Consider the following 14,910-nt stretch of genomic DNA (forward strand, 5'->3'; position numbering starts at 1 on the left):
TCCATTAAAGGCTGAAAATGCCTCCCCAAGAAATAAAAAAAATTAAAAAAACACTGACATGGAGGCTCGCCATCCTCTTCCTTCAGAAAGCAGCTGTGACAAACTGGCCAAAATAACACGCTGCGTAGACGAAGACAGAGCCGAAGGAATCTGACGTGTCTGTGAACGAATATCTGACAAAGGAAAACGCAGACATTGTCAGAAGGACACGATTCCTGATGACAAAATTCAAACTGGTCACCAGAGGCAGAGACAGGTCATAAGAAGCGTCCCACAGGGGTCAATGTCAGGTCCCACAGGGGTCAATGTCAGGGCCTACAGGGGTCAATGTCAGGGCCCACAGGGGTCAATGTCAGGGCCCACAGGGGTCAATGTCAGGGCCCACAGGGGTCAGTGTCAAGTCACACAGGGGTCAATGTCAGGTCCCACAGGGGTCAATGTCAGGGCCCACAGGGGTCAGTGTCAGGTCCCACAGGGGTCAGTGTCAGGGCCCACAGGGATCAGTGTCAGGGCCCACAGGGGTCAGTGTCAGGTCCCACAGGGGTCAGTGTCAGGGCCCACAGGGGTCAGTGTCAGGGCCCACAGGGGTCAATGTCAGGGCCCACAGGGATCAGTGTCAGGTCCCACAGGGGTCAGTGTCAGGTCCCACAGGGGTCAGTGTCAGGGCCCACAGGGGTCAATGTCAGGGCCCACAGGGATCAGTGTCAGGGCCCACAGGGGTCAGTGTCAGGTCCCACAGGGGTCAGTGTCAGGGCCCACAGGGGTCAGTGTCAGGTCCCACAGGGGTTAGTGTCAGGGCCCACAGGGGTCAGTGTCAGGTCCCACAGGGGTTAGTGTCAGGGCCCACAGGGGTCAGTGTCAGGTCCCACAGGGGTCAGTGTCAGGTCCCACAGGGGTCAGTGTCAGGGCCCACAGGGGTCAGTGTCAGGTCCCACAGGGGTTAGTGTCAGGGCCCACAGGGGTCAGTGTCAGGTCCCACAGGGGTCAGTGTCAGGTCCCACAGGGGTCAGTGTCAGGTCCCACAGGGGTTAGTGTCAGGGCCCACAGGGGTCAGTGTCAGGGCCCACAGGGGTCAGTGTCAGGTCACACAGGGGTTAGTGTCAGGGCCCACAGGGGTTAGTGTCAGGGCCCACAGGGGTCAGTGTCAGGGCCCACAGGGGTTAGTGTCAGGGCCCACAGGGGTCAGTGTCAGGGCCCACAGGGGTCAGTGTCAGGTCACACAGGGGTCAATGTCAGGTCCCACAGGGGTCAGTGTCAGGGCCCACAGGGGTCAGTGTCAGGTCCCACAGGGGTCAATGTCAGGGCCCACAGGGGTCAATGTCAGGGCCCACAGGGGTTAGTGTCAGGGCCCACAGGGGTCAGTGTCAGGGCCCACAGGGGTCAGTGTCAGGTCCCACAGGGGTCAGTGTCAGGTCCCACAGGGGTCAATGTCAGGTCCCACAGGGGTCAATGTCAGGGCCCACAGGGGTTAGTGTCAGGTCCCACAGGGGTTAGTGTCAGGGCCCACAGGGGTCAGTGTCAGGTCCCACAGGGGTCAGTGTCAGGGCCCACAGGGGTCAATGTCAGGTCCCACAGGGGTCAATGTCAGGGCCCACAGGGGTTAGTGTCAGGTCCCACAGGGGTTAGTGTCAGGGCCCACAGGGGTCAGTGTCAGGTCCCACAGGGGTCAGTGTCAGGGCCCACAGGGGTCAGTGTCAGGGCCCACAGGGGTCAATGTCAGGTCCCACAGGGGCCAATGTCAGGGCCCACAGGGGCCAATGTCAGGTCCCACAGGGGCCAATGTCAGGGCCCACAGGGGCCAATGTCAGGTCCCACAGGGGTCAATGTCAGGTCCCACAGGGGTCAATGTCAGGGCCCACAGGGGTCAGTGTCAGGGCCCACAGGGGCCAATGTCAGGTCCCACAGGGGCCAATGTCAGGGCCCACAGGGGCCAATGTCAGGTCCCACAGGGGTCAATGTCAGGTCCCACAGGGGTCAGTGTCAAGTCACACAGGGGTCAGTGTCAGGGCCCACAGGGGTCAATGTCAGGGCCCACAGGGGTTAGTGTCAGGGCCCACAGGGGTCAATGTCAAGTCACACAGGGGTCAGTGTCAGGGCCCACAGGGGTCAGTGTCAGGGCCCACAGGGGTCAATGTCAGGTCCCACAGGGGTCAGTGTCAAGTCACACAGGGGTCAGTGTCAGGGCCCACAGGGGTCAATGTCAGGGCCCACAGGGGTCAATGTCAGGTCCCACAGGGGTCAATGTCAGGGCCCACAGGGGTTAGTGTCAGGGCCCACAGGGGTCAGTGTCAGGGCCCACAGGGGTCAGTGTCAGGTCCCACAGGGGTCAGTGTCAGGTCCCACAGGGGTTAGTGTCAGGGCCCACAGGGGTCAGTGTCAGGGCCCACAGGGGTCAATGTCAGGTCCCACAGGGGTCAATGTCAGGGCCCACAGGGGTCAGTGTCAGGGCCCACAGGGGTTAGTGTCAGGGCCCACAGGGGTCAGTGTCAGGGCCCACAGGGGTCAGTGTCAGGTCACACAGGGGTCAATGTCAGGTCCCACAGGGGTCAGTGTCAGGGCCCACAGGGGTCAGTGTCAGGTCCCACAGGGGTCAATGTCAGGGCCCACAGGGGTCAATGTCAGGGCCCACAGGGGTTAGTGTCAGGGCCCACAGGGGTCAGTGTCAGGGCCCACAGGGGTCAGTGTCAGGTCCCACAGGGGTCAGTGTCAGGTCCCACAGGGGTCAATGTCAGGTCCCACAGGGGTCAATGTCAGGGCCCACAGGGGTTAGTGTCAGGTCCCACAGGGGTTAGTGTCAGGGCCCACAGGGGTCAGTGTCAGGTCCCACAGGGGTCAGTGTCAGGGCCCACAGGGGTCAATGTCAGGTCCCACAGGGGTCAATGTCAGGGCCCACAGGGGTTAGTGTCAGGTCCCACAGGGGTTAGTGTCAGGGCCCACAGGGGTCAGTGTCAGGTCCCACAGGGGTCAGTGTCAGGGCCCACAGGGGTCAGTGTCAGGGCCCACAGGGGTCAATGTCAGGTCCCACAGGGGCCAATGTCAGGGCCCACAGGGGCCAATGTCAGGGCCCACAGGGGCCAATGTCAGGTCCCACAGGGGTCAATGTCAGGTCCCACAGGGGTCAATGTCAGGTCCCACAGGGGTCAATGTCAGGGCCCACAGGGGTCAGTGTCAGGGCCCACAGGGGCCAATGTCAGGTCCCACAGGGGCCAATGTCAGGGCCCACAGGGGCCAATGTCAGGTCCCACAGGGGTCAATGTCAGGTCCCACAGGGGTCAGTGTCAAGTCACACAGGGGTCAGTGTCAGGGCCCACAGGGGTCAATGTCAGGGCCCACAGGGGTTAGTGTCAGGGCCCACAGGGGTCAATGTCAAGTCACACAGGGGTCAGTGTCAGGGCCCACAGGGGTCAGTGTCAGGGCCCACAGGGGTCAGTGTCAGGTCACACAGGGGTCAATGTCAGGTCCCACAGGGGTCAGTGTCAGGGCCCACAGGGGTCAGTGTCAGGGCCCACAGGGGTCAGTGTCAGGTCCCACAGGGGTCAGTGTCAGGGCCCACAGGGGTCAGTGTCAGGGCCCACAGGGGTCAATGTCAGGTCCCACAGGGGCCAATGTCAGGGCCCACAGGGGCCAATGTCAGGTCCCACAGGGGCCAATGTCAGGGCCCACAGGGGCCAATGTCAGGTCCCACAGGGGTCAATGTCAGGTCCCACAGGGGTCAATGTCAGGGCCCACAGGGGTCAATGTCAGGTCCCACAGGGGTCAATGTCAGGGCCCACAGGGGTCAGTGTCAGGTCCCACAGGGGTCAGTGTCAGGGCCCACAGGGGTCAGTGTCAGGTCCCACAGGGGTCAATGTCAGGGCCCACAGGGGTCAATGTCAGGGCCCACAGGGGTTAGTGTCAGGGCCCACAGGGGTCAGTGTCAGGGCCCACAGGGGTCAGTGTCAGGTCCCACAGGGGTCAGTGTCAGGTCCCACAGGGGTCAATGTCAGGTCCCACAGGGGTCAATGTCAGGGCCCACAGGGGTTAGTGTCAGGTCCCACAGGGGTTAGTGTCAGGGCCCACAGGGGTCAGTGTCAGGTCCCACAGGGGTCAGTGTCAGGGCCCACAGGGGTCAATGTCAGGTCCCACAGGGGTCAATGTCAGGGCCCACAGGGGTTAGTGTCAGGTCCCACAGGGGTTAGTGTCAGGGCCCACAGGGGTCAGTGTCAGGTCCCACAGGGGTCAGTGTCAGGGCCCACAGGGGTCAGTGTCAGGGCCCACAGGGGTCAATGTCAGGTCCCACAGGGGTCAGTGTCAAGTCACACAGGGGTCAGTGTCAGGGCCCACAGGGGTCAATGTCAGGGCCCACAGGGGTTAGTGTCAGGGCCCACAGGGGTCAATGTCAAGTCACACAGGGGTCAGTGTCAGGGCCCACAGGGGTCAGTGTCAGGGCCCACAGGGGTCAATGTCAGGTCCCACAGGGGTCAGTGTCAAGTCACACAGGGGTCAGTGTCAGGGCCCACAGGGGTCAATGTCAGGGCCCACAGGGGTCAATGTCAGGTCCCACAGGGGTCAATGTCAGGGCCCACAGGGGTTAGTGTCAGGGCCCACAGGGGTCAGTGTCAGGGCCCACAGGGGTCAGTGTCAGGTCCCACAGGGGTCAGTGTCAGGTCCCACAGGGGTTAGTGTCAGGGCCCACAGGGGTCAGTGTCAGGGCCCACAGGGGTCAATGTCAGGTCCCACAGGGGTCAATGTCAGGGCCCACAGGGGTCAGTGTCAGGGCCCACAGGGGTTAGTGTCAGGGCCCACAGGGGTCAGTGTCAGGGCCCACAGGGGTCAGTGTCAGGTCACACAGGGGTCAATGTCAGGTCCCACAGGGGTCAGTGTCAGGGCCCACAGGGGTCAGTGTCAGGTCCCACAGGGGTCAATGTCAGGGCCCACAGGGGTCAATGTCAGGGCCCACAGGGGTTAGTGTCAGGGCCCACAGGGGTCAGTGTCAGGGCCCACAGGGGTCAGTGTCAGGTCCCACAGGGGTCAGTGTCAGGTCCCACAGGGGTCAATGTCAGGTCCCACAGGGGTCAATGTCAGGGCCCACAGGGGTTAGTGTCAGGTCCCACAGGGGTTAGTGTCAGGGCCCACAGGGGTCAGTGTCAGGTCCCACAGGGGTCAGTGTCAGGGCCCACAGGGGTCAATGTCAGGTCCCACAGGGGTCAGTGTCAGGGCCCACAGGGGTCAGTGTCAGGGCCCACAGGGGTCAATGTCAGGTCCCACAGGGGTCAGTGTCAAGTCACACAGGGGTCAGTGTCAGGGCCCACAGGGGTCAATGTCAGGGCCCACAGGGGTTAGTGTCAGGGCCCACAGGGGTCAATGTCAAGTCACACAGGGGTCAGTGTCAGGGCCCACAGGGGTCAGTGTCAGGGCCCACAGGGGTCAATGTCAGGTCCCACAGGGGTCAGTGTCAAGTCACACAGGGGTCAGTGTCAGGGCCCACAGGGGTCAATGTCAGGGCCCACAGGGGTCAATGTCAGGTCCCACAGGGGTCAATGTCAGGGCCCACAGGGGTTAGTGTCAGGGCCCACAGGGGTCAGTGTCAGGGCCCACAGGGGTCAGTGTCAGGTCCCACAGGGGTCAGTGTCAGGTCCCACAGGGGTTAGTGTCAGGGCCCACAGGGGTCAGTGTCAGGGCCCACAGGGGTCAATGTCAGGTCCCACAGGGGTCAATGTCAGGGCCCACAGGGGTCAGTGTCAGGGCCCACAGGGGTTAGTGTCAGGGCCCACAGGGGTCAGTGTCAGGGCCCACAGGGGTCAGTGTCAGGTCACACAGGGGTCAATGTCAGGTCCCACAGGGGTCAGTGTCAGGGCCCACAGGGGTCAGTGTCAGGTCCCACAGGGGTCAATGTCAGGGCCCACAGGGGTCAATGTCAGGGCCCACAGGGGTTAGTGTCAGGGCCCACAGGGGTCAGTGTCAGGGCCCACAGGGGTCAGTGTCAGGTCCCACAGGGGTCAGTGTCAGGTCCCACAGGGGTCAATGTCAGGTCCCACAGGGGTCAATGTCAGGGCCCACAGGGGTTAGTGTCAGGTCCCACAGGGGTTAGTGTCAGGGCCCACAGGGGTCAGTGTCAGGTCCCACAGGGGTCAGTGTCAGGTCCCACAGGGGTCAATGTCAGGTCCCACAGGGGTCAATGTCAGGGCCCACAGGGGTTAGTGTCAGGTCCCACAGGGGTTAGTGTCAGGGCCCACAGGGGTCAGTGTCAGGTCCCACAGGGGTCAGTGTCAGGGCCCACAGGGGTCAGTGTCAGGGCCCACAGGGGTCAATGTCAGGTCCCACAGGGGCCAATGTCAGGGCCCACAGGGGCCAATGTCAGGGCCCACAGGGGCCAATGTCAGGTCCCACAGGGGTCAATGTCAGGTCCCACAGGGGTCAATGTCAGGGCCCACAGGGGTCAGTGTCAGGGCCCACAGGGGCCAATGTCAGGTCCCACAGGGGCCAATGTCAGGGCCCACAGGGGCCAATGTCAGGTCCCACAGGGGTCAATGTCAGGTCCCACAGGGGTCAGTGTCAAGTCACACAGGGGTCAGTGTCAGGGCCCACAGGGGTCAATGTCAGGGCCCACAGGGGTTAGTGTCAGGGCCCACAGGGGTCAATGTCAAGTCACACAGGGGTCAGTGTCAGGGCCCACAGGGGTCAGTGTCAGGGCCCACAGGGGTCAGTGTCAGGTCACACAGGGGTCAATGTCAGGTCCCACAGGGGTCAGTGTCAGGGCCCACAGGGGTCAGTGTCAGGGCCCACAGGGGTCAGTGTCAGGTCCCACAGGGGTCAGTGTCAGGGCCCACAGGGGTCAGTGTCAGGGCCCACAGGGGTCAATGTCAGGTCCCACAGGGGCCAATGTCAGGGCCCACAGGGGCCAATGTCAGGTCCCACAGGGGCCAATGTCAGGGCCCACAGGGGCCAATGTCAGGTCCCACAGGGGTCAATGTCAGGTCCCACAGGGGTCAATGTCAGGGCCCACAGGGGTCAATGTCAGGTCCCACAGGGGTCAATGTCAGGGCCCACAGGGGTCAGTGTCAGGTCCCACAGGGGTCAGTGTCAGGGCCCACAGGGGTCAGTGTCAGGTCCCACAGGGGTCAATGTCAGGGCCCACAGGGGTCAATGTCAGGGCCCACAGGGGTTAGTGTCAGGGCCCACAGGGGTCAATGTCAAGTCACACAGGGGTCAGTGTCAGGGCCCACAGGGGTCAGTGTCAGGGCCCACAGGGGTCAGTGTCAGGTCACACAGGGGTCAATGTCAGGTCCCACAGGGGTCAGTGTCAGGGCCCACAGGGGTCAGTGTCAGGGCCCACAGGGGTCAGTGTCAGGTCCCACAGGGGTCAGTGTCAGGGCCCACAGGGGTCAGTGTCAGGGCCCACAGGGGTCAATGTCAGGTCCCACAGGGGCCAATGTCAGGGCCCACAGGGGCCAATGTCAGGTCCCACAGGGGCCAATGTCAGGGCCCACAGGGGCCAATGTCAGGTCCCACAGGGGTCAATGTCAGGTCCCACAGGGGTCAATGTCAGGGCCCACAGGGGTCAATGTCAGGTCCCACAGGGGTCAATGTCAGGGCCCACAGGGGTCAGTGTCAGGTCCCACAGGGGTCAGTGTCAGGGCCCACAGGGGTCAGTGTCAGGTCCCACAGGGGTCAATGTCAGGGCCCACAGGGGTCAATGTCAGGGCCCACAGGGGTTAGTGTCAGGGCCCACAGGGGTCAGTGTCAGGGCCCACAGGGGTCAGTGTCAGGTCCCACAGGGGTCAGTGTCAGGTCCCACAGGGGTCAATGTCAGGTCCCACAGGGGTCAATGTCAGGGCCCACAGGGGTTAGTGTCAGGTCCCACAGGGGTTAGTGTCAGGGCCCACAGGGGTCAGTGTCAGGTCCCACAGGGGTCAGTGTCAGGGCCCACAGGGGTCAATGTCAGGTCCCACAGGGGTCAATGTCAGGGCCCACAGGGGTTAGTGTCAGGTCCCACAGGGGTTAGTGTCAGGGCCCACAGGGGTCAGTGTCAGGTCCCACAGGGGTCAGTGTCAGGGCCCACAGGGGTCAGTGTCAGGGCCCACAGGGGTCAATGTCAGGTCCCACAGGGGTCAGTGTCAAGTCACACAGGGGTCAGTGTCAGGGCCCACAGGGGTCAATGTCAGGGCCCACAGGGGTTAGTGTCAGGGCCCACAGGGGTCAATGTCAAGTCACACAGGGGTCAGTGTCAGGGCCCACAGGGGTCAGTGTCAGGGCCCACAGGGGTCAATGTCAGGTCCCACAGGGGTCAGTGTCAAGTCACACAGGGGTCAGTGTCAGGGCCCACAGGGGTCAATGTCAGGGCCCACAGGGGTCAATGTCAGGTCCCACAGGGGTCAATGTCAGGGCCCACAGGGGTTAGTGTCAGGGCCCACAGGGGTCAATGTCAGGGCCCACAGGGGTTAGTGTCAGGTCCCACAGGGGTTAGTGTCAGGGCCCACAGGGGTCAGTGTCAGGTCCCACAGGGGTCAGTGTCAGGGCCCACAGGGGTCAGTGTCAGGGCCCACAGGGGTCAATGTCAGGTCCCACAGGGGCCAATGTCAGGGCCCACAGGGGCCAATGTCAGGGCCCACAGGGGCCAATGTCAGGTCCCACAGGGGTCAATGTCAGGTCCCACAGGGGTCAATGTCAGGGCCCACAGGGGTCAGTGTCAGGGCCCACAGGGGCCAATGTCAGGTCCCACAGGGGCCAATGTCAGGGCCCACAGGGGCCAATGTCAGGTCCCACAGGGGTCAATGTCAGGTCCCACAGGGGTCAGTGTCAAGTCACACAGGGGTCAGTGTCAGGGCCCACAGGGGTCAATGTCAGGGCCCACAGGGGTTAGTGTCAGGGCCCACAGGGGTCAATGTCAAGTCACACAGGGGTCAGTGTCAGGGCCCACAGGGGTCAGTGTCAGGGCCCACAGGGGTCAGTGTCAGGTCACACAGGGGTCAATGTCAGGTCCCACAGGGGTCAGTGTCAGGGCCCACAGGGGTCAGTGTCAGGGCCCACAGGGGTCAGTGTCAGGTCCCACAGGGGTCAGTGTCAGGGCCCACAGGGGTCAGTGTCAGGGCCCACAGGGGTCAATGTCAGGTCCCACAGGGGCCAATGTCAGGGCCCACAGGGGCCAATGTCAGGTCCCACAGGGGCCAATGTCAGGGCCCACAGGGGCCAATGTCAGGTCCCACAGGGGTCAATGTCAGGTCCCACAGGGGTCAATGTCAGGGCCCACAGGGGTCAATGTCAGGTCCCACAGGGGTCAATGTCAGGGCCCACAGGGGTCAGTGTCAGGTCCCACAGGGGTCAGTGTCAGGGCCCACAGGGGTCAGTGTCAGGTCCCACAGGGGTCAATGTCAGGGCCCACAGGGGTCAATGTCAGGGCCCACAGGGGTTAGTGTCAGGGCCCACAGGGGTCAGTGTCAGGGCCCACAGGGGTCAGTGTCAGGTCCCACAGGGGTCAGTGTCAGGTCCCACAGGGGTCAATGTCAGGTCCCACAGGGGTCAATGTCAGGGCCCACAGGGGTTAGTGTCAGGTCCCACAGGGGTTAGTGTCAGGGCCCACAGGGGTCAGTGTCAGGTCCCACAGGGGTCAGTGTCAGGGCCCACAGGGGTCAATGTCAGGTCCCACAGGGGTCAATGTCAGGGCCCACAGGGGTTAGTGTCAGGTCCCACAGGGGTTAGTGTCAGGGCCCACAGGGGTCAGTGTCAGGTCCCACAGGGGTCAGTGTCAGGGCCCACAGGGGTCAGTGTCAGGGCCCACAGGGGTCAATGTCAGGTCCCACAGGGGCCAATGTCAGGGCCCACAGGGGCCAATGTCAGGGCCCACAGGGGCCAATGTCAGGTCCCACAGGGGTCAATGTCAGGTCCCACAGGGGTCAATGTCAGGTCCCACAGGGGTCAATGTCAGGGCCCACAGGGGTCAGTGTCAGGGCCCACAGGGGCCAATGTCAGGTCCCACAGGGGCCAATGTCAGGGCCCACAGGGGCCAATGTCAGGTCCCACAGGGGTCAATGTCAGGTCCCACAGGGGTCAGTGTCAAGTCACACAGGGGTCAGTGTCAGGGCCCACAGGGGTCAATGTCAGGGCCCACAGGGGTTAGTGTCAGGGCCCACAGGGGTCAATGTCAAGTCACACAGGGGTCAGTGTCAGGGCCCACAGGGGTCAGTGTCAGGGCCCACAGGGGTCAATGTCAGGTCCCACAGGGGTCAGTGTCAAGTCACACAGGGGTCAGTGTCAGGTCCCACAGGGGTCAATGTCAGGGCCCACAGGGGTCAATGTCAGGTCCCACAGGGGTCAATGTCAGGTCCCACAGGGGTCAATGTCAGGGCCCACAGGGGTTAGTGTCAGGGCCCACAGGGGTCAATGTCAGGTCCCACAGGGGTCAATGTCAGGGCCCACAGGGGTCAATGTCAGGGCCCACAGGGGTTAGTGTCAGGGCCCACAGGGGTCAGTGTCAGGGCCCACAGGGGTCAGTGTCAGGTCCCACAGGGGTCAGTGTCAGGTCCCACAGGGGTTAGTGTCAGGGCCCACAGGGGTCAGTGTCAGGGCCCACAGGGGTCAATGTCAGGTCCCACAGGGGTCAATGTCAGGGCCCACAGGGGTCAGTGTCAGGGCCCACAGGGGTCAGTGTCAGGTCCCACAGGGGTCAATGTCAGGGCCCACAGGGGTCAATGTCAGGGCCCACAGGGGTTAGTGTCAGGGCCCACAGGGGTCAGTGTCAGGGCCCACAGGGGTCAGTGTCAGGTCCCACAGGGGTCAGTGTCAGGTCCCACAGGGGTCAATGTCAGGTCCCACAGGGGTCAATGTCAGGGCCCACAGGGGTTAGTGTCAGGTCCCACAGGGGTTAGTGTCAGGGCCCACAGGGGTCAGTGTCAGGTCCCACAGGGGTCAGTGTCAGGGCCCACAGGGGTCAATGTCAGGTCCCACAGGGGTCAATGTCAGGGCCCACAGGGGTTAGTGTCAGGTCCCACAGGGGTTAGTGTCAGGGCCCACAGGGGTCAGTGTCAGGTCCCACAGGGGTCAGTGTCAGGGCCCACAGGGGTCAGTGTCAGGGCCCACAGGGGTCAATGTCAGGTCCCACAGGGGCCAATGTCAGGGCCCACAGGGGCCAATGTCAGGGCCCACAGGGGCCAATGTCAGGTCCCACAGGGGTCAATGTCAGGTCCCACAGGGGTCAATGTCAGGTCCCACAGGGGTCAATGTCAGGGCCCACAGGGGTCAGTGTCAGGGCCCACAGGGGCCAATGTCAGGTCCCACAGGGGCCAATGTCAGGGCCCACAGGGGCCAATGTCAGGTCCCACAGGGGTCAATGTCAGGTCCCACAGGGGTCAGTGTCAAGTCACACAGGGGTCAGTGTCAGGGCCCACAGGGGTCAATGTCAGGGCCCACAGGGGTTAGTGTCAGGGCCCACAGGGGTCAATGTCAAGTCACACAGGGGTCAGTGTCAGGGCCCACAGGGGTCAGTGTCAGGGCCCACAGGGGTCAATGTCAGGTCCCACAGGGGTCAGTGTCAAGTCACACAGGGGTCAGTGTCAGGTCCCACAGGGGTCAATGTCAGGGCCCACAGGGGTCAATGTCAGGTCCCACAGGGGTCAATGTCAGGTCCCACAGGGGTCAATGTCAGGGCCCACAGGGGTTAGTGTCAGGGCCCACAGGGGTCAATGTCAGGTCCCACAGGGGTCAATGTCAGGGCCCACAGGGGTCAATGTCAGGGCCCACAGGGGTTAGTGTCAGGGCCCACAGGGGTCAGTGTCAGGGCCCACAGGGGTCAGTGTCAGGTCCCACAGGGGTCAGTGTCAGGTCCCACAGGGGTTAGTGTCAGGGCCCACAGGGGTCAGTGTCAGGGCCCACAGGGGTCAATGTCAGGTCCCACAGGGGTCAATGTCAGGGCCCACAGGGGTCAGTGTCAGGGCCCACAGGGGTCAGTGTCAGGTCCCACAGGGGTCAATGTCAGGGCCCACAGGGGCCAATGTCAGGTCCCACAGGGGTCCTCAGTGTGTATATCGCAGTGTGTGTATCCCATTCAGAGAAGACTGGAGGAGATCAGTGTGATGTCATCACCTGGTCATGTGACCTGTAAACCAGAGTAAGAGGATTATGGTCTCTTGGTGAGTCTCTGAGTTTTGCTGCTGTTATTCACACAGGAGAAGAAGAAGAGACAAGTACGTGATTGATTGATTGATTGACTGATTGTTAGATTGACTGATTGATTGATTGATGAAGCCGACAGCGTGCGCCGTGTTCTTGCTGCTGATCTGCTGCGTCCATCTGCAGAGAGTTGACTGCAGTCTGCCCGTCTTCACGCCAGCGTCCCCTCAGCTGCAGGTAGGACAGGTGCATGCTGGGAGGAAGTTTGTCCTGTGATGATGTCATCAATAAATATTTATGGCTGTCCGTCTGTCCGTCAGTTTGAAGTTTCACAGTCAGACAGCGTCACCGCTCTGAACAGAAAGAATGGACCCAGTCGACTTCCTGGACTCTGTCGACGGCTGAAGAGACGCAGAGTCACCGTCCTGGTAAACACAGACAGGATGTGACGTCATCAGGTGGACAAGAAGCAGAGGCAGAGGGAGCAAGGTGTAGGGAGTGAAGTATAGGGAGTGAGGTGTAGGGAGTGAAGTATAGGGAGTGAGGTGTAGGGAGTGAGGTGTAGGGAGTGAAGTGTAGGGAGTGAGGTGTAGGGAGTGAAGTGTAGGGAGTGAGGTGTAGGGAGTGAAGTATAGGGAGTGAGGTGTAGGGAGTGAAGTGTAGGGAGTGAGGTGTAGGGAGTGAGGTGTAGGGAGTGAAGTGTAGGGAGTGAAGTATAGGGAGTGAGGTGTAGGGAGTGAAGTGTAGGGAGTGAGGTGTAGGGAGTGAGGTGTAGGGAGTGAAGTGTAGGGAGTGAGGTGTAGGGAGTGAAGTATAGGGAGTGAGGTGTAGGGAGTGAGGTGTAGGGAGTGAAGTGTAGGGAGTGAGGTGTAGGGAGTGAGGTGCAGGGAGTGAAGTGTAGGGAGTGAGGTGTAGGGAGTGAGGTGCAGGGAGCATGGTGGAGGAAGCAAGGTGTAGGAAGTGAAGTGTAGGGAGTGAGGTGTAGGGAGCAAGGTGTAGGGAGTGAAGTGTAGGGAGTGAGGTGTAGGGAGTGAGGTGCAGGGAGCATGGTGGAGGAAGCAAGGTGTAGGAAGTGAAGTGTAGGGAGTGAGGTGTATAGAGTGAAGTGTAGGGAGTGAGGTGTAGGAAGCGAGGTGTAGGAAGTGAAGTGTAGGGAGTGAAGTGTAGGGAGTGAAGTGTAGGGAGTGAGGTGTAGGGAGCATGGTGGAGGAAGTGAGGTGGAGGAAGTGAAGTGTAGGGAGTGAGGTGTAGAGAGTGAGGTGTAGGGAGCATGGTGGAGGAAGCGAGGTGTAGGAAGTGAAGTGTAGGGAGTGAGGTGTAGGGAGTGAGGTGTAGAGAGTGAGGTGTAGGGAGCATGGTGGAGGAAGCGAGGTGGAGAAAGTGAAGTGTAGGGAGTGAGGTGTAGAGAGTGAGGTGTAGGGAGCATGGTGGAGGAAGCGAGGTGTAGGAAGTGAAGTGTAGGGAGTGAGGTGTAGGGCGTGAGGTGTAGAGAGTGAGGTGTAGGGAGCATAGTGGAGGAAGCGAGGTGGAGGAAGTGAAGTGTAGGGAGTGAGGTGTAGGGAGTGAGGTGTAGGAAGTGAAGTGTAGGGAGTGAGGTGCAGGGAGTGAGGTGTAGAGAGTGAGGTGTAGGGAGCATGGTGGAGGAAGCGAGGTGGAGGAAGTGAAGTGTAGGGAGTGAGGTGTAGAGAGTGAGGTGTAGGGAGCATGGTGGAGGAAGCGAGGTGGAGGAAGTGAAGTGTAGGGAGTGAGGTGTAGAAAGTGAGGTGTAGGGAGCATGGCGGAGGAAGCGAGGTGGAGGAAGTGAAGTGTAGGGAGTGAGGTGTTAATAAGAGACCTGCTGTCTCTGTCTGTCTTTGTCTCTGTCTGTCTTTGTCTCTGTCCTTCTCTCTCTCTCACTGTCTCTGTCTCTCTCACTGCCTCTGTCTCTCTCTCTCTCTCTCTCTCTCTCTCTCTCTCACTGTCTGTCTTTCTCTCTCTCTCTCGCACTGTCTCTCTCTCACTGTCTGTCTCGTTCTGTCTCTCTCTCTCTCTCTGTCTCTCTCAGTGTAACCAGGAGAAGTTCTGTTGGAGGGGGCGGAGTCAGAGGACTAGGTCTGGCCAGGTGTGTCTCTGTCCGCGGGGCTCCAGGTGTCCACATGTCTTTGTCCATAGTCTGTGATCACTGCAGCAGTTCACAATCAATTAAATTATGTTGCATCTGTTTTTCTTTTGTTGTTTTTGCTGTTGTCACATCGTATCTGTAGAGCTCGAAATGAATTTTATTTTAAAAAAAAAAAAACGTCTCTGATGGCAGAGCCATGTTTGACGACTGTCCATCCCATAGTATGAATTATGGCTTGTACGGCCCCTCATAGACATATATGCACAGACATATATACATAGACATATGTACACAGATATATACACAGACATATATGCACAGACATATACATAGACATGTACACAGACATATATACATAGACATATACATAGACATATGTACACAGACATATATACATAGACATATGTACACAGACATATATACATAGACATATACATAGACATATGTACACAGACATATATACATAGACATATACATAGACATATATACATAGACATATACATAGACATGTACACAGACATATATACATAGACATATACATAGACATATGTACACAGACATATATACATAGACATATGTACACAGACATATATACATAGACATATACATAGACATATGTACACAGACATATATACATAGACATATGTACACAGACATATATACATAGACATATACATAGACATATGTACACAGACATATATACATAGACATATACATAGACATAT

At 60.0% G+C, this 14,910-nt stretch overlaps 1 protein-coding gene across 1 annotated transcript; it reads left to right on the top strand.

Annotated features, from left to right (window-relative positions):
• The first annotated feature begins 12,043 nt into the window (after nt 1–12,043).
• Nucleotides 12,044–14,285, top strand: LOC144467359 (uncharacterized). Its single transcript, XM_078175796.1, has 3 exons — nt 12,044–12,321; nt 12,405–12,512; nt 14,129–14,285. Exons 1-3 carry the CDS (start codon nt 12,214–12,216, stop codon nt 14,240–14,242), a joined length of 330 nt encoding a protein of 109 aa, XP_078031922.1. The 5' UTR covers nt 12,044–12,213; the 3' UTR covers nt 14,243–14,285.
• Nucleotides 14,286–14,910: the final 625 nt, after the last annotated feature.

This window comes from Epinephelus lanceolatus, chromosome 16 (assembly GCF_041903045.1).
Source record: "Epinephelus lanceolatus isolate andai-2023 chromosome 16, ASM4190304v1, whole genome shotgun sequence".
Lineage (NCBI taxonomy): Eukaryota > Metazoa > Chordata > Actinopteri > Perciformes > Serranidae > Epinephelus > Epinephelus lanceolatus.